Source organism: Rhinoderma darwinii, chromosome 6 (assembly GCF_050947455.1).
Source record: "Rhinoderma darwinii isolate aRhiDar2 chromosome 6, aRhiDar2.hap1, whole genome shotgun sequence".
In the NCBI taxonomy this organism is placed as follows: Eukaryota; Metazoa; Chordata; class Amphibia; order Anura; family Rhinodermatidae; genus Rhinoderma; species Rhinoderma darwinii.
Window position 1 is genome coordinate 88,345,897 of NC_134692.1, and position 16,787 is coordinate 88,362,683.

A 16,787-nucleotide genomic window follows, 5' to 3' on the forward strand; every position below is an offset into this window, starting at 1 on the left:
TCTAGCCTATAATGTTTACAAAACGTATGATGGCTTGACCAAGCGGCAGCTCTGCAGATTTGGTCCATAGAGGCTTCTCTTCTTTCTGCCCAGGATGCCGAAACTGCCCTCGTTGAAACTGAAATCTGCAGTTTTTAAGGTACTAGGGCTAAGCTCTTGTTTGAATCCGGATTGTAGAAAATCTAGGATTTTCGCGATGTTGGGGGTAAAGGGGTCTGGTCCTGGACCTCCATACCAGGAACAGAATTTCTTCCAAATTATTTGATAGATTTTTGAGGTAACTTCTTTATGACTTGATAAGATAGTTGAAATTACCTTGTCTGACAAACCATGGTTTCTCAAGATCTGCCTTTCAGGATCCAGGCTGACAACTTCAGAGTTTCTATTCCCTGAAAGAATAAGGGACTCTGGGAGAGAAGATTCTTCTTGACTGGGAGGATGATAGGGTCTTCCAATGCTAGGTACTTTACGATTGGAAACCAGCATCTTTTTGGCCAATAGGGAAGAATAATTATGAGCTTTGCCAAATCTTCCTGGATTTTTCTTAATACCATTGGTATTATAGGAAAACGGAGGAAAGACATAGGCCAGATCCATGTCCCAGGGATGGGATAATGCATCTACCCCCAATGGGTTGTCTTTGAGATTTAGGAAGAAGAATGTCTCTACCTGGGAGATTTACGGTCCGAAAAAACGGCTGAAAACTCTGCGTGTGAACATGCCCTTAGAATGATGAAAGTGAAGTGAACTACACAGACACTCCGCTCTACTACATCTGACAGTAAGCAATGCTACACAGTCAGCGTTACTACGCAGACACACACTCAGCTCTACTACATCTGACAGTAAGCAATGCTACACAGTCAGCGTTACTACGCAGACACACACACTCAGCCCTACTACATCTGACAGTCAGCAATGCTACAAACACACACACTCAGCGTTACTACACAGACACACACACAGCTCTACTACATCTTACAGTCAGCAATGCTACATACAGACTCCGCGTTACTACACAGACACACACTCAGCTCTACTACATCTGACAGAGTCAGCACTGTTACATACAGAGTCAGCACTGTTACATACAGAGTCAGCACTGTTACATACAGAGTCAGCACTGTTACATACAGAGTCAGCACTGTTACATACAGAGTCAGCACTGTTACATACAGAGTCAGCACTGTTACATACAGAGTCAGCACTGTTACATACAGAGTCAGCGTTACTACATGAAAACACACACACACACACACACACTACAGCTCTACTACATCTGCTACATACAGACACTGGCAGGGATTTTACAAGGAAGACATAGAAGCAACGGCCCTTAGAAGATCAGAACAAGCACGATATGTTATCAGCAGGAGCTGCACTGATAATAAAGCGGAAGGGGATGACAGACTCCACGGCTGCACTGCAGGTATAGTCAGCAGAATACAAGGGCCGTTTAGGTCAGCTTGTAGTCTGCAATGCAATGCATTGGCGGCCCATCGGGGGTAACGAAAGCGGGGTCTGTGAGAGAGAGGGACAGACAGACAGACACCCACCTTACCTGCAGTGCAGCTGGTCTTCATAATGGGCCTCCTATCTCCCTACAAACCGGCTTCTCTACTATGTGACTGACCTGCGTCTGCACAGTACAGAGCCAGATAGCAGAAGTAATGGACGTCTCCCATTCATTGTGCCCTATGCCCTGTAGCTGCCGTATTCCATCTATGTATATGTCGTTACTCGACAAATACAGAGATTTAAAAAAAATGGCAGCCCTCAGAGAAGTAAAAGTATGAATACATTAACCCCTTCCTGCACCTTGGCGTACATGAACTCCCAGGTGAGCAGTAACTTCGCGCACCTGGGCGCGCAGTTACGTCCGCGCTTTAACAGTTAACCGCCGCGCGGCGCTTAACTGTGCAGGGTGTCTGCGCTGCTCTCCCCGTTGCCGATGAGCGGCCTGTCGCCGCTGAAATCGGCAACCCCTACAATGCGGTGGTCGATTGTGATCACCACATCGAAGAGGTTTAGAGCAGATCGGCAGCCCCCCACATGCATTTGCGGGGGCTGGTGATCCTTATCACGGCAACCAGAGGCCAGACAATGGCCTCCGGGCTGCCATGTACGGAAGCCTCGGAGGTCCTCCGAGGCTTCCTGTCAGTGTGACTGTCACGTCACAATGACAGTTGGAATACATTACTCTACGTAGGTAAGTAGTGTAATGTATTCTAGCAGCGATCAGAGCTGCAAGTCTAAGTGTCCCCTAGTGGGACAAGTAAAAAAAAGTAAAAAAAAAAAAGATAATAAAAAAGTGTAAAAATAAAAGTTAAGTGACAAACAAAAAATGCTTTTTTCCTAGAAGTCTTTTATTATAGGAAAAAAATTAACGTTAAAAAAAGTACACATATTTGATATCACCGGGTTCGTAACTACCCCAACTATAAAACTGTAATATTTTTCCCACACGATGAACACTGCAAAAACAGTAAATGAAAAACTATGCCAGAATCAGAATTTTTTGGTCACCAACCCATCCAAAATATACAATAAAAAGTGATAAAGAAGACGCATGTACGCCAAAATGGTACCAATACAAACTACATCCCGTCCCGCAAAAAAGACAGCCCTTGCACAGCTTTCTTGACAGAAAAATACAAAAAGTTACGGCTCTCAGAATATGGTGACAAAAAATAATTTATTTTATAAAAAAGTGATTTTATTGCACAAACGCTGCAAAACATAAAAAAAACCTATATACATATGGTATCGCCGTAATCGAATCGCCCCGCAGAATAAAGTCAAATGGTCATTTATAGCCCAGGGTGAACGCCATAAAAAAAAATGAATAAAAAAACATTTGTCAGAATTTATGGTTTTTGGTCACTTTACTTGCCAAAAAAATGGAATAAAAAGTGATCAAAAAAATTTCTGGTACCCCAAAATGGTACCAATGAAAACTACAGATTATCCCGCAAAGAATAAACCCTCACACAGTTCCGATGGAGAAAAAATAAAAAAAAAGTTCTGGATCTCAGAATATGGCGATGCAAAATGTTTAGAGTGATCCAAAAATGGATAAGATTGGGCGCCATTTATCAGTGCGACACTGACCACACATCTGCAGATTATTATTGATTTACCCCACTATTATACCCTCTTATTATGCCTGGATGTTCTCCACGCAGATTATATATACCCCCACATTATAAACTGAAATACCAGTAAAAACGCCAAACAGAACGAACAAGCTAAATCTGCGCGCCAAATGCCACTCCCTCCCTTCTGAGCCCTACAGCGTGCCCAAACAGCAGTTTATGTCCACTGATATGGCATCGCCATACCCGGTTAATATTTTATGAGGTATTTGTCTTCAGTGGCACAAACTGGGCATAACATGTAGTGCACTAAAATGGCATATCAGTGGAAAATTTAAATTTTCACGCTGCACATTAACACCTTTGCGCACCACGACATAGCATATCGTAGTGTAGGGGGTGATGTATGGAGCGGGCTCATGTGAAAAATAAAGAATTTAAAACTGCAAAATCGCAGTTTTTTGGTCACCTTGGCTCTACTAAAAAATGTAATAAAAAGTGCTCAAAAAGTTGTATGTACCAAAAACTGGTACCAATAAAAACGACCGCTCGTCCCTCAATAAATAAGCGCTCACACCACTCTAATGACGGAAAAATACAAAAGTTATGGCTCTTGGAAAACGGGGAGGGAAAAACTAAAGAGGAAAAGAAAAAAATGGTTCAGTCCGGAAAGGGTTATTTTCTAATGAAAAACTATTTATGACCACATGTGGGGTATAGCCGTACTTGGGAGAAATTGCTTTACAGATGTTGGGCGGCTTTTTTCTCCTTTATCCTTTGTGAAATTGAAAAATATTGAACATTTTAGTGGAAGAAATGTGGATATTCATTTTCGCGGCCTAATTCTAATAAATCCTGCAAAAGACCTGTGGGGTCTAAATGCTCACTATACCGCTAAATAGATATTTTAGGTGGTGTCATTTCCAAAATGGGGGTCACTTTTGGAGGGTTTCCACTGTTTTGGCCTCTCAGGGGCTTTGCAAATGCGACATGGCACCCAAAAACCATTTCAGCTAAATTTGAGCTCCCAAAGTCAAATAGCGCTCCTTCCCTTCTAAGCCCTGCTGTGGGTCCAAACAGCAGTTTATTACCACATATGGCATATTTCCATAATCGGCAGAAATTGTTTTACAAATGCTGGGGTGCTTTTACTCCTTTATTCCTTGTAAAAATTAAAAATGGCTACCTTTTTTTCAGAAAAAAAAGTCGATTTTTACCTTTGCACAATAATTCCAATGAATTCAGCAAAACAACTGTGGGGTCAAAATGCTAACTTTATTTAAAAAAATAATAATTAATTTGTAAATTTCACCTCTACTTTGCTTTAATTCTTGTGAAACGCCTAAAGGGTTAAAACACTTTCTGAATGCTGTTTTGAATACTTTGAGAGGTGCAGTTTTCAAAATGGGTAATTTATGGGGACTTTCTAATATATAAGGCCCTCAAAGCCAGTTCAGAACGGAACTGGTCCTTGTAAAAATAGCCTTTTGACATTTTCTTGAAAATATGAGAAATCGCTGCTAAAGTTCTAAGTCTTGTAACGTCCTAGAAAAATTAAAGAATGTTCAAAAAACAATGCAAACAAAGTAGACATATTTGAAATGTAAACTAGTAACTATTTTGGGTGGTATTACTATCTGTTTTACAAGCAGATACACTTAAATTTAGAAAAATGCAAATTTTCTCCAAATCTTGGTGTTTTTTTACAAATAAAAATTTAATTTATCGACCAAATTTTTTCACTACCATAAAGTACAATATGTCACGAGAAAAGAAATCTCAATCACTTGGATAGGTAAAACCATTCCGGAGTTATTACCACACAATGTGACACTACCGATTTGAAAAATAGTCTTTGTCCTGAAGGCCAAAACAGGCTCCGTCCTGAAGAGGTTAAAAAGTATACAGATAAAATTTGTTTACATTATATTAAAAGCAATATAATAATAATAAAAAATTTAAAAATCATGACACCTTCCCTTTAAGAATGCCATAATATTTTTAAAAATTCTGGGGGTGGAGGAAATGCCGACGGGGAGACAAACTGGAATTGGAAGGACCGTTCTGAATCGCAAATCTGAGGAATCTCTGTTAAGCGGGGTGGATAGGGACGAGATAGTACGCATCCTTTGAAATCGATCGAACAATAGTCGATCTGATAGACTCCATCTTGAATATGCGATATTTCACCCTTTTGTTCAGTAACTTTAGGTTGATTACTGTCCTGTAAGAACCGTTTGGTTTCTTGACCAAGAAGGTTTTTGAATAGTGGCCCTTGAATTTTTCGTTGTGGGGAGCTGGAGTAATTGCTCAAAATTTGAGCAGTTTCTGGACGTCCAGGATAAGGATCTGATGAAGATCTTTTGCTTGGTACTTGGTTATTAGAAATTTCTCTGGAGGAATGGAGGAGAATTCTAATTTGTACCCTTCTTCTATAATCTTTAGAACTCAAGGGTTCTGGGTTATTCCGGTCCAATTGGAATAAAAATGTAGGAGTCTCCCTCCCCCCACTCTTGGCGTCATTGCTTTGAGGGCTGAAATGAGTTATTGGGTTAAGGAGATATCCTCGACCCCTTCCTCCCTTGCAGTAACTGTAGCGACCGTACTCCCCTTTCCCGCTGTAGTTCTGTAAGGTTGGCTCCCTCTGTTGGCGAAGCCTCCGAAACCGTGGGGGTTTTTTAGGTTTTTCTTCTGGAAACCCCTTTTTTCTATCTGCTGCATTCTCCAGCATGTTATCAAGGAGAGGACCAAACCTCAGAGAACCTGTAAATGGGATAGAACACAACTTGTTTTTGGACTTCGTATCTCCTGACCACATTTTGAGCCATAATGCTCTTCTAGCAGCATTTGAGAGAGCTCCATTCCTGGCAGCAAATCTAATAGATTCCACTGAAGCGTCTACCAAGAAGCCGGTTGCCATCTTTAATAAGGGCAAGATCTTGTGATGTTTTCATCATCAAATGGGTCTCCAGCTGGTTTAACCATATAAACATTGCTCTTGCTACAGATGTGGCCGCAATATTCGTAGAGATCAAAGCGGATGAAGATTCCCAAGCTCTTTTCAGCAGCCTGTCTGCCTTCCGGTCCATGGGGTCCTTCAACTGAGAGGAATCTTCAAAGGGGATTGTGTTTTTTTTTTAGCAATCCTGGCTACTGGGACATCTACTTTTGGGATCTCATCCCAAGATTTAGTGTCTTCTGGATCAAAGAGAAGTCTGTTTTTAAATTCACTTGAAATGAAGTCTTTTTTCCGAATCCTCCCATTCAGTCGTTACCATTCTCTTGAGATTTTAGTTTACCGGAAAAATCTTTGTTTTCTTCTCTGTTAGGCCCCCAAACATCTCATCCTGGATGGTATGGGGTTGGTCTTCTTCGGGAATATCCATGGTCTCCCGTATTGCCTGGATTAAGGTATCAGACACCTCAGAAAAGAAGATTTTTTTTTCTCTTGAGTAGATTAACCCCTTTCATGCCGACAATCTGTATATTCACGTCCTTTTCGCACATACCCCGTGCAGCCAGGGCGTGAATATACAGACCACTGTTCCAGCCGGCATAGAGCTGTGAAAAGCGCTCGGATGCCGGATGCCAGTGTCTGCGGCTCCCCAGCAACCAGTTCTCTGACAGCCAAACCGATTGGTTCAGCTGCAGAGAATATGATCACCGGTATTAACCGCCCGTTGTAAATTCATGTCGGCGCTTGCTGGGCTCTGTGCAGCGCCGACGTGAATTCACAGTGGGTGTTAAAAGCGCGATCCGGGTGTCTCAGAGTAGTGCTGACACCCGGATCACGCTGTTATCCCTTGCCTCTAGTCCCGGAGACATGACCGGGACCTGATTGGTTCAGGTCCCGATCATGTGATCGCAGGGAAAGTTTGTTGTAGCAACAAACTGGAAAGTTGGTTCAGGTCCCGATCATGTGATCGCAGGGAAAGTTTGTTGTAGCAACAAACTGGAAAGTTTGTTGCTACAACAAGCTTTCCCGAGGACCGATTGCGGGTGCTGCCGTCAGTTGCATGGCAAAACCGGAGGCCATACAACAGCCTCCGGTCTGCCATTTACGGAAGCCTATGAGGACCAGCTGATCCTCATAGGCTTCCTGTCATTGTGACTTTCAGCGTCACACTGAGTTTATAATACGTTACACTACCTATGTAGTGTAATGTATTATAGCAGCCATCAGTGCTGCAGGTCTTCAAGTAAAAAAAATAAAAAAAGTTTTATACAAGTGTAAAAACAAGTTATATGCTACAAAAAATGTTTTTTTTCCTATAATAAGTCTCTTATAGGAAAATAAATAAACCGTTAAAATACACATATTTGGTATCACCGCGTTCGTAACGCCCCCAACTATAATATTATTTTTCCCACACGGTGAACACCGCAAAAAATAATTTAAAAACAATACTAGCATCACTTTTTTTTGTCAATCACCCCTCCCAAAATATAGAATAAAAAGTGATCAAAAATTTGCGTGTACCCCAAAATAACACCAATAAAAACTATAACCCGGCCCGCAAAAAACAAGCCCTTACACAGCTTTCTTTGACTGAAAGATAAAATTACGGCTCTCAGAATATGATGACACAGAAAATAAATTTTATAGAAAAGTGATTTTATTGCGCAAACGCCACAAAACATAAAAAAACTATATACATATGTTATCGCCGTAATCGTACCGACCTGCAGAATAAAGTAAAATGTAATTTATAGCGTGCAGTGATTACTGTAACAAAAAAAAACAAAAAGGACAAAAACATTGTCAAAATGTATGTTTTTTTTTTGTCACTTTGCTTGCCAAAAATATTGAATAACAAGTGATCAAAAAATTACATGTACCCTAAAATGGTACCAATGAAAACTACAGATTATAACGTAACAAATAAGCCCTCACACGACTCCGGTGGAGGAAAAAAAAAAGTTCTGGCGCTCAGAATATAGCGACAGAAATTGTGCAGAGTGTCCAAAAGCGGATAAGATTGGGTACCATTTATCAGTGCGACCCCGGACACAAATCTATGAATTATTTACCCCTTTATTATGCCCTGATGTACTCTGCCCAGCTTACATATACCCCCACATTATAAACTGAAATACCAGCAAAACCCCAAACAGAACCATTACCAAGCAAAATCTGCGCTCCAAAAGCCAAATGGTGCTCCTTCCCTTCTGAGCTCTGCCGTGGGTCCAAACAGCAGTGTATTACCACATATGTGATATTGCCGTAATCGGAAGAAATAGCTTTACAAGTTTTGCGGTGCTTTTTTTTCTTTATTCCCTTTCACAGACATATTCCAATAAATATAGCAAAAGACCTGTCGGGTCAAGATGCTAACTATACCCCTAGATAAATTCCTTGAGGTGTGTCGTTTCCCAAACCACTTTTGGGGAGATTCCACTGTTTTGGCACCACAAGACCTCTTCAAACCTAACATGGTGCCTAAAATATATTCTAAAAAAAGGAGGCCCCAAAATCCTCTGGGTGCTCTTTTGCTTCTGAGGCCGGTGCTTCAGTCCATTATCATACTAGAGCCACATGTGGGATATTTCTAAAAACTGAAGAATCTGGGCAATAAATATTGAGTTGCATGTCTCTGGTAAAACCTTCTGTGTTACAGAATTTTTTTTATTACAAATGAATTTCGCCCCAAAAAAAAATGAAATTTGTACATTTCACCTCTACTTTGCTTTAATTCCTGTGAAACGCCTAAAGGGTTAATAAACTTTCTGAATGCTGTTTTGAATACTTTGAGGGGTGCAGTTTTTAAAATGGGGTGATTGAGGGCCTTATGTACTAGATAGACCACATCAAAGACACTTCAGAACGGAACTGGTCCTTGACAAAATATCCCACATGTGGCTCTAGTATGATAATGGACTGAAGCACCGGCCTCAGAAGCAAAGGAGCACCCAGTGGATTTTGGGGCCTCCTTTTTTTAGAATATATTTTAGGCACCAATCTGGGCAATAAATATGGAGGATGTCAATTAGCAACAATTTTGTGTGGTATTACTATCTCTATTTTATAATGTAGATTACATTTAAAATTAGAAAAATCATAATTTTTGCAAATTTTCTTTCAATTTTGGTGTTTTTCACAAATAAGCTATGAATTTATTGACCAAATTTTTCCACTAACAAAGTACAATATGTCACGAGAAAATCTCTGAATCGCTTGGATAGGCAAAAGCATTCCAGAGTTATTACCACATAAAATGACACATCAGATTTGAAAAAATGGGGCTGGTCATTGAGGCATCGAGGACCCTTGGTCCTGAAAGGGTTAAGTTGAAAGCAAGAGTTCCTCTCCTTCTTCTAACTCACCCTCCGATAAGTAATAACACTCCTGCTCCGAGTCAGACCCCTAAGATGGTGGGCAATATTTTTGTTCCACTTCAGTCCGTGGCCTTTTTGCCCGGGAGATTGAGGGAGTTCCTTGAGATGGGGCGAGGGAGGCTACTGACTGACTCACTACTTTACGAATCATAGTCCTAAGTTCAGACTTAAATGTCGGTTGTTTCTCTTTTAGTAATTTTGCAATACAATCTTGACACGATTGTTTCCTATGTGACTCTGGCAATTTTTTTCGCACAAGTCACACATTTTTTAACCTTCTTCCAGAGGGAAGGGCTTAATGGACATAATTCTAAAGCGCTGACTTTTTAGGGCGGCGCTTTAGAACAGGATTGTGCTGCAAACAGCTCTGAAATCTCTATGCCGCAGCTATTAACTTACAGCTGGGTGCTTAGAGGCAAGGTTGGGGACTGATTTCATTGGTCCCTGTTGTAGCTGTGATCGCTGTAAAGAGCCAACTGTGGCGACCATAGTAGCCCAAAGTGTAAATAGCGCACTGGGCTCTATTCACTTCTCTGCCTCACCTCGCCTCTCCGTTGTGGTTTTGGGAGGGGGAGAGACAGACGTGCTGACAGAACTGATAAAAAAAGTGTTCACTGAAGAAAGACTGTGAAACATTAGAACACTTTTTTTTTTCACTTAGATAAATTTACAGGCTTAGGCCCGGATCCAGTTATGCATAGGTCTGGATTTCCACAAATATCTGTGAGATCAAAACTTTTAGGGCTAATTTTGAACATGGGCATTGTAAAGTTCTATTCACGCAACCCCAGTTTTTAGTGCCATAATGTCCAGGAACAGATACAGGAACCGCATCAATATCTTGTATTTCAAGAAAATGTACTTAATATTTTACAAAGCTATCCACCCAATCGTCTTCACAAACTGAGGCCAATTATTATTGCGCTAAAAAAAACAAATTTTTTAAATCTTACACTTGACAAGAGCCTGAGTGTGGACGAATCCCTTATAAATTTTAAGGGGTGGTTGTGTTTAAAGAGAACCCGTCACCTCCCCATACATGTGCAGCATGTAATGGGGAGGGCTGCACAAACCCTGGGGCGTTTTGCGTGCGCAAAAGGCACTTAACAGCTCCGTGTGTCAGCCGTGTATGATGCGCGGCTGCGTGCTTTTAACGCAGCCGCCATCATTATGACACTCCATTTGGATGTTTGTAAACAGAAAAGCACGTGGTGCTTTGCTATTCACTGCTGTTGCGTGAATCACGCTTGTCCCACGGAAGTGCTTCCGTGTGACATGCGTGATTTTCACGCACCCATTGACTTCAATGGGTGCGTGATGCTCGAAAAATGCAGAAAGAACGGACATGTCGTGACTTTTACGCAGCGGACTCACGGTCAATGGGGCATGTACTGGCAAGGGGGCATGTTACAGCAAGAGCGAGGAGAGAGTGTGCGCGCACGCATACGCTCTCTCACTCACTCTGCAGATTTCAAGATCAGTCTTCTACCGAACTGGCAAGGGGGCAGCGCGCATGCGCGCTCTCATCTCTTCAGCTCTTTTGAGAGATCAGTCTTGTACGTTGTCTGCCGAACTGGCAAGGGGGCATGTCACTGCTATTGACAGTGCAAGCGCTCCCGAGCTTTTACACTGTCCGTAGCAGAGACACGCCCCCTTGCCAGTTCGCCAGAAGACTGATCTTGAAAGCTGAAGAGTGAGAACGTGCGCATGCGCTCGCGCACACTCTCTCTATCCTCACTCTTGCTGTAACACTGTCCATATCTGATTGGACCGTGTCACAGCCATAGTAAAACGCCCCCTTGACAGTACACGCCCCGTTGACAGTTCAGGGGGTTATTTAAATATTGAGTGCCAAATATAACGGCACCGATATCTAAATAACAGAGGGAGGAAGATTTTTTTTTTAAATGCCCCAGGGTTTGCGCAGCCCTCCCCATTACATGCTGCACATGTATGGGGAGGTGAAAGGTTCTCTTTAAGACAGTACATACCATCAGAAAGACCCAGGTATGGTGTCAAACTATACAAAGTTTGTGAAAGTAACACTGCTTTTACGTGGGGCTTCAATATACATGAGGGCAAAGAGCATGACATAAATCCCCCAGGATGCCCATAAAACCTCGGTGCCAGTGGAAAAATAGTCTGGGACCTCATGCAGCCATTCCTTCCCAAGGCTACAGGGACAACTTTTATTCCAGTGTACCACTATTCAAAGGCTTTCACGCTGCTAATACAGGGGCCTGCGGGACAGTCCTCAGAAACCGAAAAGGTCTGCCACCACAACTCATCTCAAAGCGCCTAGAAAAGGGGAAATCATTTGCTTAAGCAAGTGAAGAAATTCTTGCACTTAAAAGGGCAGTTATGGAAGCAGCGTAGCATGCGAGCTAGGTGGTTTCCGTAACTGCCATTCGCTTTTATGGGAGTTACGAGCAATTTTAGATTTATGCTAATTAATTTCTTTGTCCAAGTTGGCGTTGTAAAGAGAAGTGTATGACGCTGACCAATCGGCGTCATACACTTCTATCGATTCATGTCCATTTGTACTCCGCACAACGTGATCTCGCTGTGCTGTCTGAGTAAGTCCCACACAAACTTTACCAAAAGTGTCGGGAGTGGGAAAAGACATCGCATCCTGGCTGGCGGTGATGTGTATTCACGCTCAAGACACTTCAGTAAAGTTAATGTGGATGTATGTGACAGCACAGCAAGATCACGCTGCGCTGAGTACAAATGGAGAGAAGTGTATGAAGCCGATTGGTCAGCGTCATGCACTTCTCTTTACAACGCCCACTTGGTCAAAAGTTGGGCTTTATAAACTAATTAGCATAAATCTAAAATTTCTCATAACTTGCTAAAAAATGATCGTTTTTCAAAATAAAAACCACTTATCTACATTACAGCTCTGATCAGATTATGTAGGAGATAGGACATTTATAATCTGGTGACAGAGCCTCTTTAAGTGCAATGATCAGAGAGAGTTGTTAATGCTAACCACTATGTATGCTGACACCATGGTTACTGTCACAGAGAGGCGCATCTGTGAACAGACAGGAAGCTCTCTGTATTACAGAGCACAATAAATTTATGGGGGTCTCGACCTCTCAGATCAGGCGCTTCAACCTTAATTGATTAAAAGGAAAACTAGAGCCTGGTACAAGAAGGTGGCAACCTACCCGATGCAAGTGGCAAATTTTATTTCCTTTGTCATCTACAAAAAGGCCCAGGGAACAATTACATTTTAAGGCTCAGTTGACACAGTTGTTTGACGCTGAGTTTGACCCTGAAAACAGTGTCTGAATCAGTGGAAAAAAAATGTCCAAAACCGCCTTCAATTGATTTCAATGGGAGGCTGAGGCGTTTTTTCCGCTGCGTTTTTTAAGCTGCTCGCGGTAAAAAGACAGCGGCATGCTCTTTCTTGCCGCGGTTCTGCCTCTGACCTCCCATTGAAAAACACGGCAAGGATTTTCAGGTAGTTCAAAATCTGCCTCAAAATTCCTGAAGGAACTTTGAGGCAGATTCTTCTGCCTTGAAAAAAAAAACTCGTGTGAACAGGGCCATACAAGTTCCAGGAAAAAAATTCTACAGCGTCTTTTATTTGAAGGATGGTAGCAGGGCTCCATAAGTTAGAAGAGTTCAAGACTCACTGAGCGTCACTTTTTACATCCTGTCCCTACCACTAAAACACAGAAGTATCTACAGAAGAGATGCCGATTTTGCAGAAAACACGGGCGAAGTTGTTGGTTTTTTGCACCTTTGCCCTTCAAAACCAGGACTGTAACCACCTGTGCTTTGAGATCATACAGTTGCAAATGACTTAAAGAGGCTCTGTCACCAGATTTTGCAACCCCTATCTGCTATTGCAGCAGATCGGCGCTGCAATGTAGATTACAGTAACGTTTTTATTTTTAAAAAACGAGCATTTTTGGCCAAGTTATGACCATTTTTGTAGTTATGCAAATGAGGCTTGCAAAAGTCCAAGTGGGTGTGTTTAAAAGTAAAAGTCCAAGTGGGCGTGTATTATGTGCGTACATCGGGGCGTTTTTAATACTTTTACTAGCTGGGCGTTCTGATGAGAAGTATCATCCACTTCTCTTCAGAACGCCCAGCTTCTGGCAGTGCAGACACAGCCGTGTTCTCGAGAGATCACGCTGTGTCGTCACTCACAGGTCCTGCATCGTGTCAGACGAGCGAGGACACCGGCACCAGAGGCTACAGATGATTCTGCAGCAGCATCGGCGTTTGCAGGTAAGTAGCTACATCGACTTACCTGCTAACGCCGATGCTGCTGCAGAATCAACTGAAGCCTCTGGTGCCGATGTGTCCGACACGATGCAGGACCTGTGAGTGACGTCACAGATCTGCACTGCCAGAAGCTGGGCGTTCTGAAGAGAAGTGGATGATACTTCTCGTCACAACGCCCAGCTAGTAAAAGTATTAAAAACGCCCGATGTACGCACATAATACACACCCACTTGGACTTTTGCAAGCCTCATTTGCATAACTACAAAAATGGTCATAACTTGGCCAAAAATGCTCGTTTTTTAAAAATAAAAACGTTACTGTAATCTACATTGCAGCGCCTATCTGCTGCAATAGCAGATAGGGGCTGCAAAATCTGGTGACAGAGCCTCTTTAAAATCCACTTTTAAAACACTATGCGTGCGGCCATTTGTATCAGAATCGTACACGAGCCGGGAGAAATAATGTTAGCATTAAAAATATGCTAACCGGCATCTAACCTTATCTCTAAACAATCCCTGATGATCTGTCACGTTCAAACAGTGGCACTGAAACGCGTAGGGTTGTGAATAATCAATCAGTCTGTGGTCTTAGAGTCAGGAATCATTGAAGGGGAGTGTCGGTCTGCAATCGGGACTGTTGATACACCCTATCTCTCTGACCATATGCGGTGAGCCTTTCTGGCTGGAACAATCAATTTTTCAGCTAGTGGTTGCCAGGGCTATATACTACAAGAGGAGTTCTGGTCTTTAGTTATATGCTTTTAAATACCGTCTCCTATCCCTGACCACTTGCTGAGCCTGAACATATGTACTTGTGGGCCATATGAGCCAATTTTATACTATATTAATAAAACTAATTTTAATTCGTTCTAATCAGGCAGTAAATCACTTTTTCAGTGAACGAAATACACACTCTATAAACCGATATTGCTTTCATAGTAACATTAAGATTTCATGTCAGATTTCAGCAGAAAAATCTAAGTGGTCAAAGGGCAAACTAAAACCATAGGCAATTACCCTGTGGTGTCTTCCTTCCCAGGTGGAGTTATTTTAAATAAAAGGCATAGAAATACTTGAATAGGAGCAGAGCTGCAGTGTGCAGCATGGTCACTATACTGTGACCAGAGCAGTCTGCTTCCCATACCGACCACTGAATAACTTCTGATGCCCGGAGGCAACCAGAATAGCTGATTGGTGCAGGGTCCAGGTGTCAGACTTCCATTGATCATATACGGATGCTGTGAATAGGTCATCCGTTTGAAAACCTCCCCATGCTTGGATAACCCGTCAGTTCACACAGTTTGTGGACGCGGAATCAATGGGAGGCAGAGTTTTTTTCCCCGCGAGCGGAAAAAACAGCTAGCGGGAAAAAAGCGACATGCCCCATCTTCGGGCACATACGTGTCTGACCTCCCATTGACATCAATGGGAGGCAGAAAAAGCGTATTTTGCGGCGTTTTTTGCCCGTGGCGCACGATGGCGTGCTATCGGCGCCCAGGCAGCGCAAAATTTGCCTCAAACTTGCAGATGTTCTACCTGCAAAAAGCTCCGTGTGAACCTGGTGGTTTCCCGAGTTATTTAAAAAATTGCCACAGTAGAAGGGATGCAAGAAGAAAAAAAAAACAAAAAAAACACACCATTGCTCACCTCACGGATCCCCGTCGATCCAGCTTCCGGTCCTCCCCATCGCTGTGTATTGATATAGCTGCAGCAATGATGTGCTTGAATACCCACATGCTAGTGGGAGACGATGGGTATACAGCACAAGATTGCCGAGGCCAGTGCTTGGCTGCAGCGATCACATGGGTATAGGGGCACGTCATCGCTGAAGATATGTCAATAAACAGTGGCGGGGAGGAACCGTGCGGCGGCGATGGAAAGACGGGGATCTGTGAGATAATGGCTTTTTTTTTTTTTTTTTTGCTTTGTAGCCCCTTACATTGGCCAATTTTTTAAATAACCCATCCTCCCTCTTTATGCACTCTTGGTGAAGAACAAAACGTGGAATTTGATCTGTATTTCTAAGTTACTATAAATTACTATCTACTATAGAGGGGATGACAAAACCTTCGTCAACATGTTCAAGGCTCCATTTGTAGTCCGCCATATAGCTGGTAGCTCTAACGTGTCTCATAGTTTAGTATGGATATGTATGCAGAAATGACTCACTTGGCTACAGTAAGAACCATTCATCCAATGACTCCGGAGCTGTGAAGAGGCAATGCAACGCAAGACAAGAAGAAACCAGTTGCCGCGTACTTGGACTGACAGCTACACGTCAAAACTGCAACTACTACCTGCTCCCTGGAAGGCTGAGGGCCGGTCATGTGATCAGAATGGGCGGGGTATGTTCTAATCACCTGATCACCCCACGCTGACGCGCCGGAGAGGACGCGTTAAATGTGCTGGTGTACACGAACTGCTGTTCCTGTGTATACGGTGACTGCAACCGCAATACTGATCCATTGCTTCATTTTAGATTTGTGACTTCCTGGACTTTCGATAAATGTCATAAAATCATTAGCTGATAAAAAATACTGAATACATAAAATATCATGCAGAGGCAGTACAAATCACACTCCACATTATAAAAAAATAAAAATATTATAAAGTGATAAAGAATAATAGTAAGCCCTTATTCACACGACAGGGTTTCCCGGCTGAGTGACGACCGTTCATAAAACGGCCATCACACGGCCGCATGTAGGAACAATACACCCCTAATGGGGCTATTCACACGACAGGTTTTTTTGACGGGCCGGGAAACCCGGCCGTCAAAAATTGCACATGCCCTGTTTTTGGCCGTTCACCCGGCCGCCCGGCTCCCATAGAAGTCTATGAGGCCGGGTAATACACGGCAATCACTGCAATGTGTCCCGAGTCACGGCCGTATCTACCATCGCTCGCTCTCTGCTCACAGCGCAGAGTGCATGTGAGGAGGAGTTTATGCCATTCGGACGAAGCGCTGTATGCTGCAGGTAAGTTTCTACAATGTGGGGGTGTCCTTATACAGGGGTACTGTGTGGCAGGGCTGTACAGCAGAAACAGAAAAAATGGGACATAAAGATCATCAAAACCACAAAAAAGGCCATACTCACTAGGTAGGTGGGTGGGT

The 16,787-nt window shown here is 42.7% G+C and overlaps 1 protein-coding gene across 5 annotated transcripts in view; it reads right to left on the reverse strand.

The window, feature by feature from the left end:
* DHRS7B (dehydrogenase/reductase 7B) overlaps positions 1–15,994 on the reverse strand; it is a 165,103-nt gene extending 149,109 nt beyond the window's left edge. For 2 of the 5 annotated variants that reach the window (XM_075830017.1, XM_075830018.1), the window contains exon 1: positions 15,842–15,994. In XM_075830017.1, the coding sequence (XP_075686132.1) occupies positions 15,842–15,861 (20 nt within the window). In that variant the 5' untranslated portion in view covers positions 15,862–15,994. Of the gene's footprint in view, positions 1–15,309; positions 15,452–15,841 lie in introns of those variants that run through there. The other 3 variants (XM_075830019.1, XM_075830016.1, XM_075830020.1) reach the window with 3 other exon arrangements.
* Between the last annotated feature and the right edge of the window lie 793 nt (positions 15,995–16,787).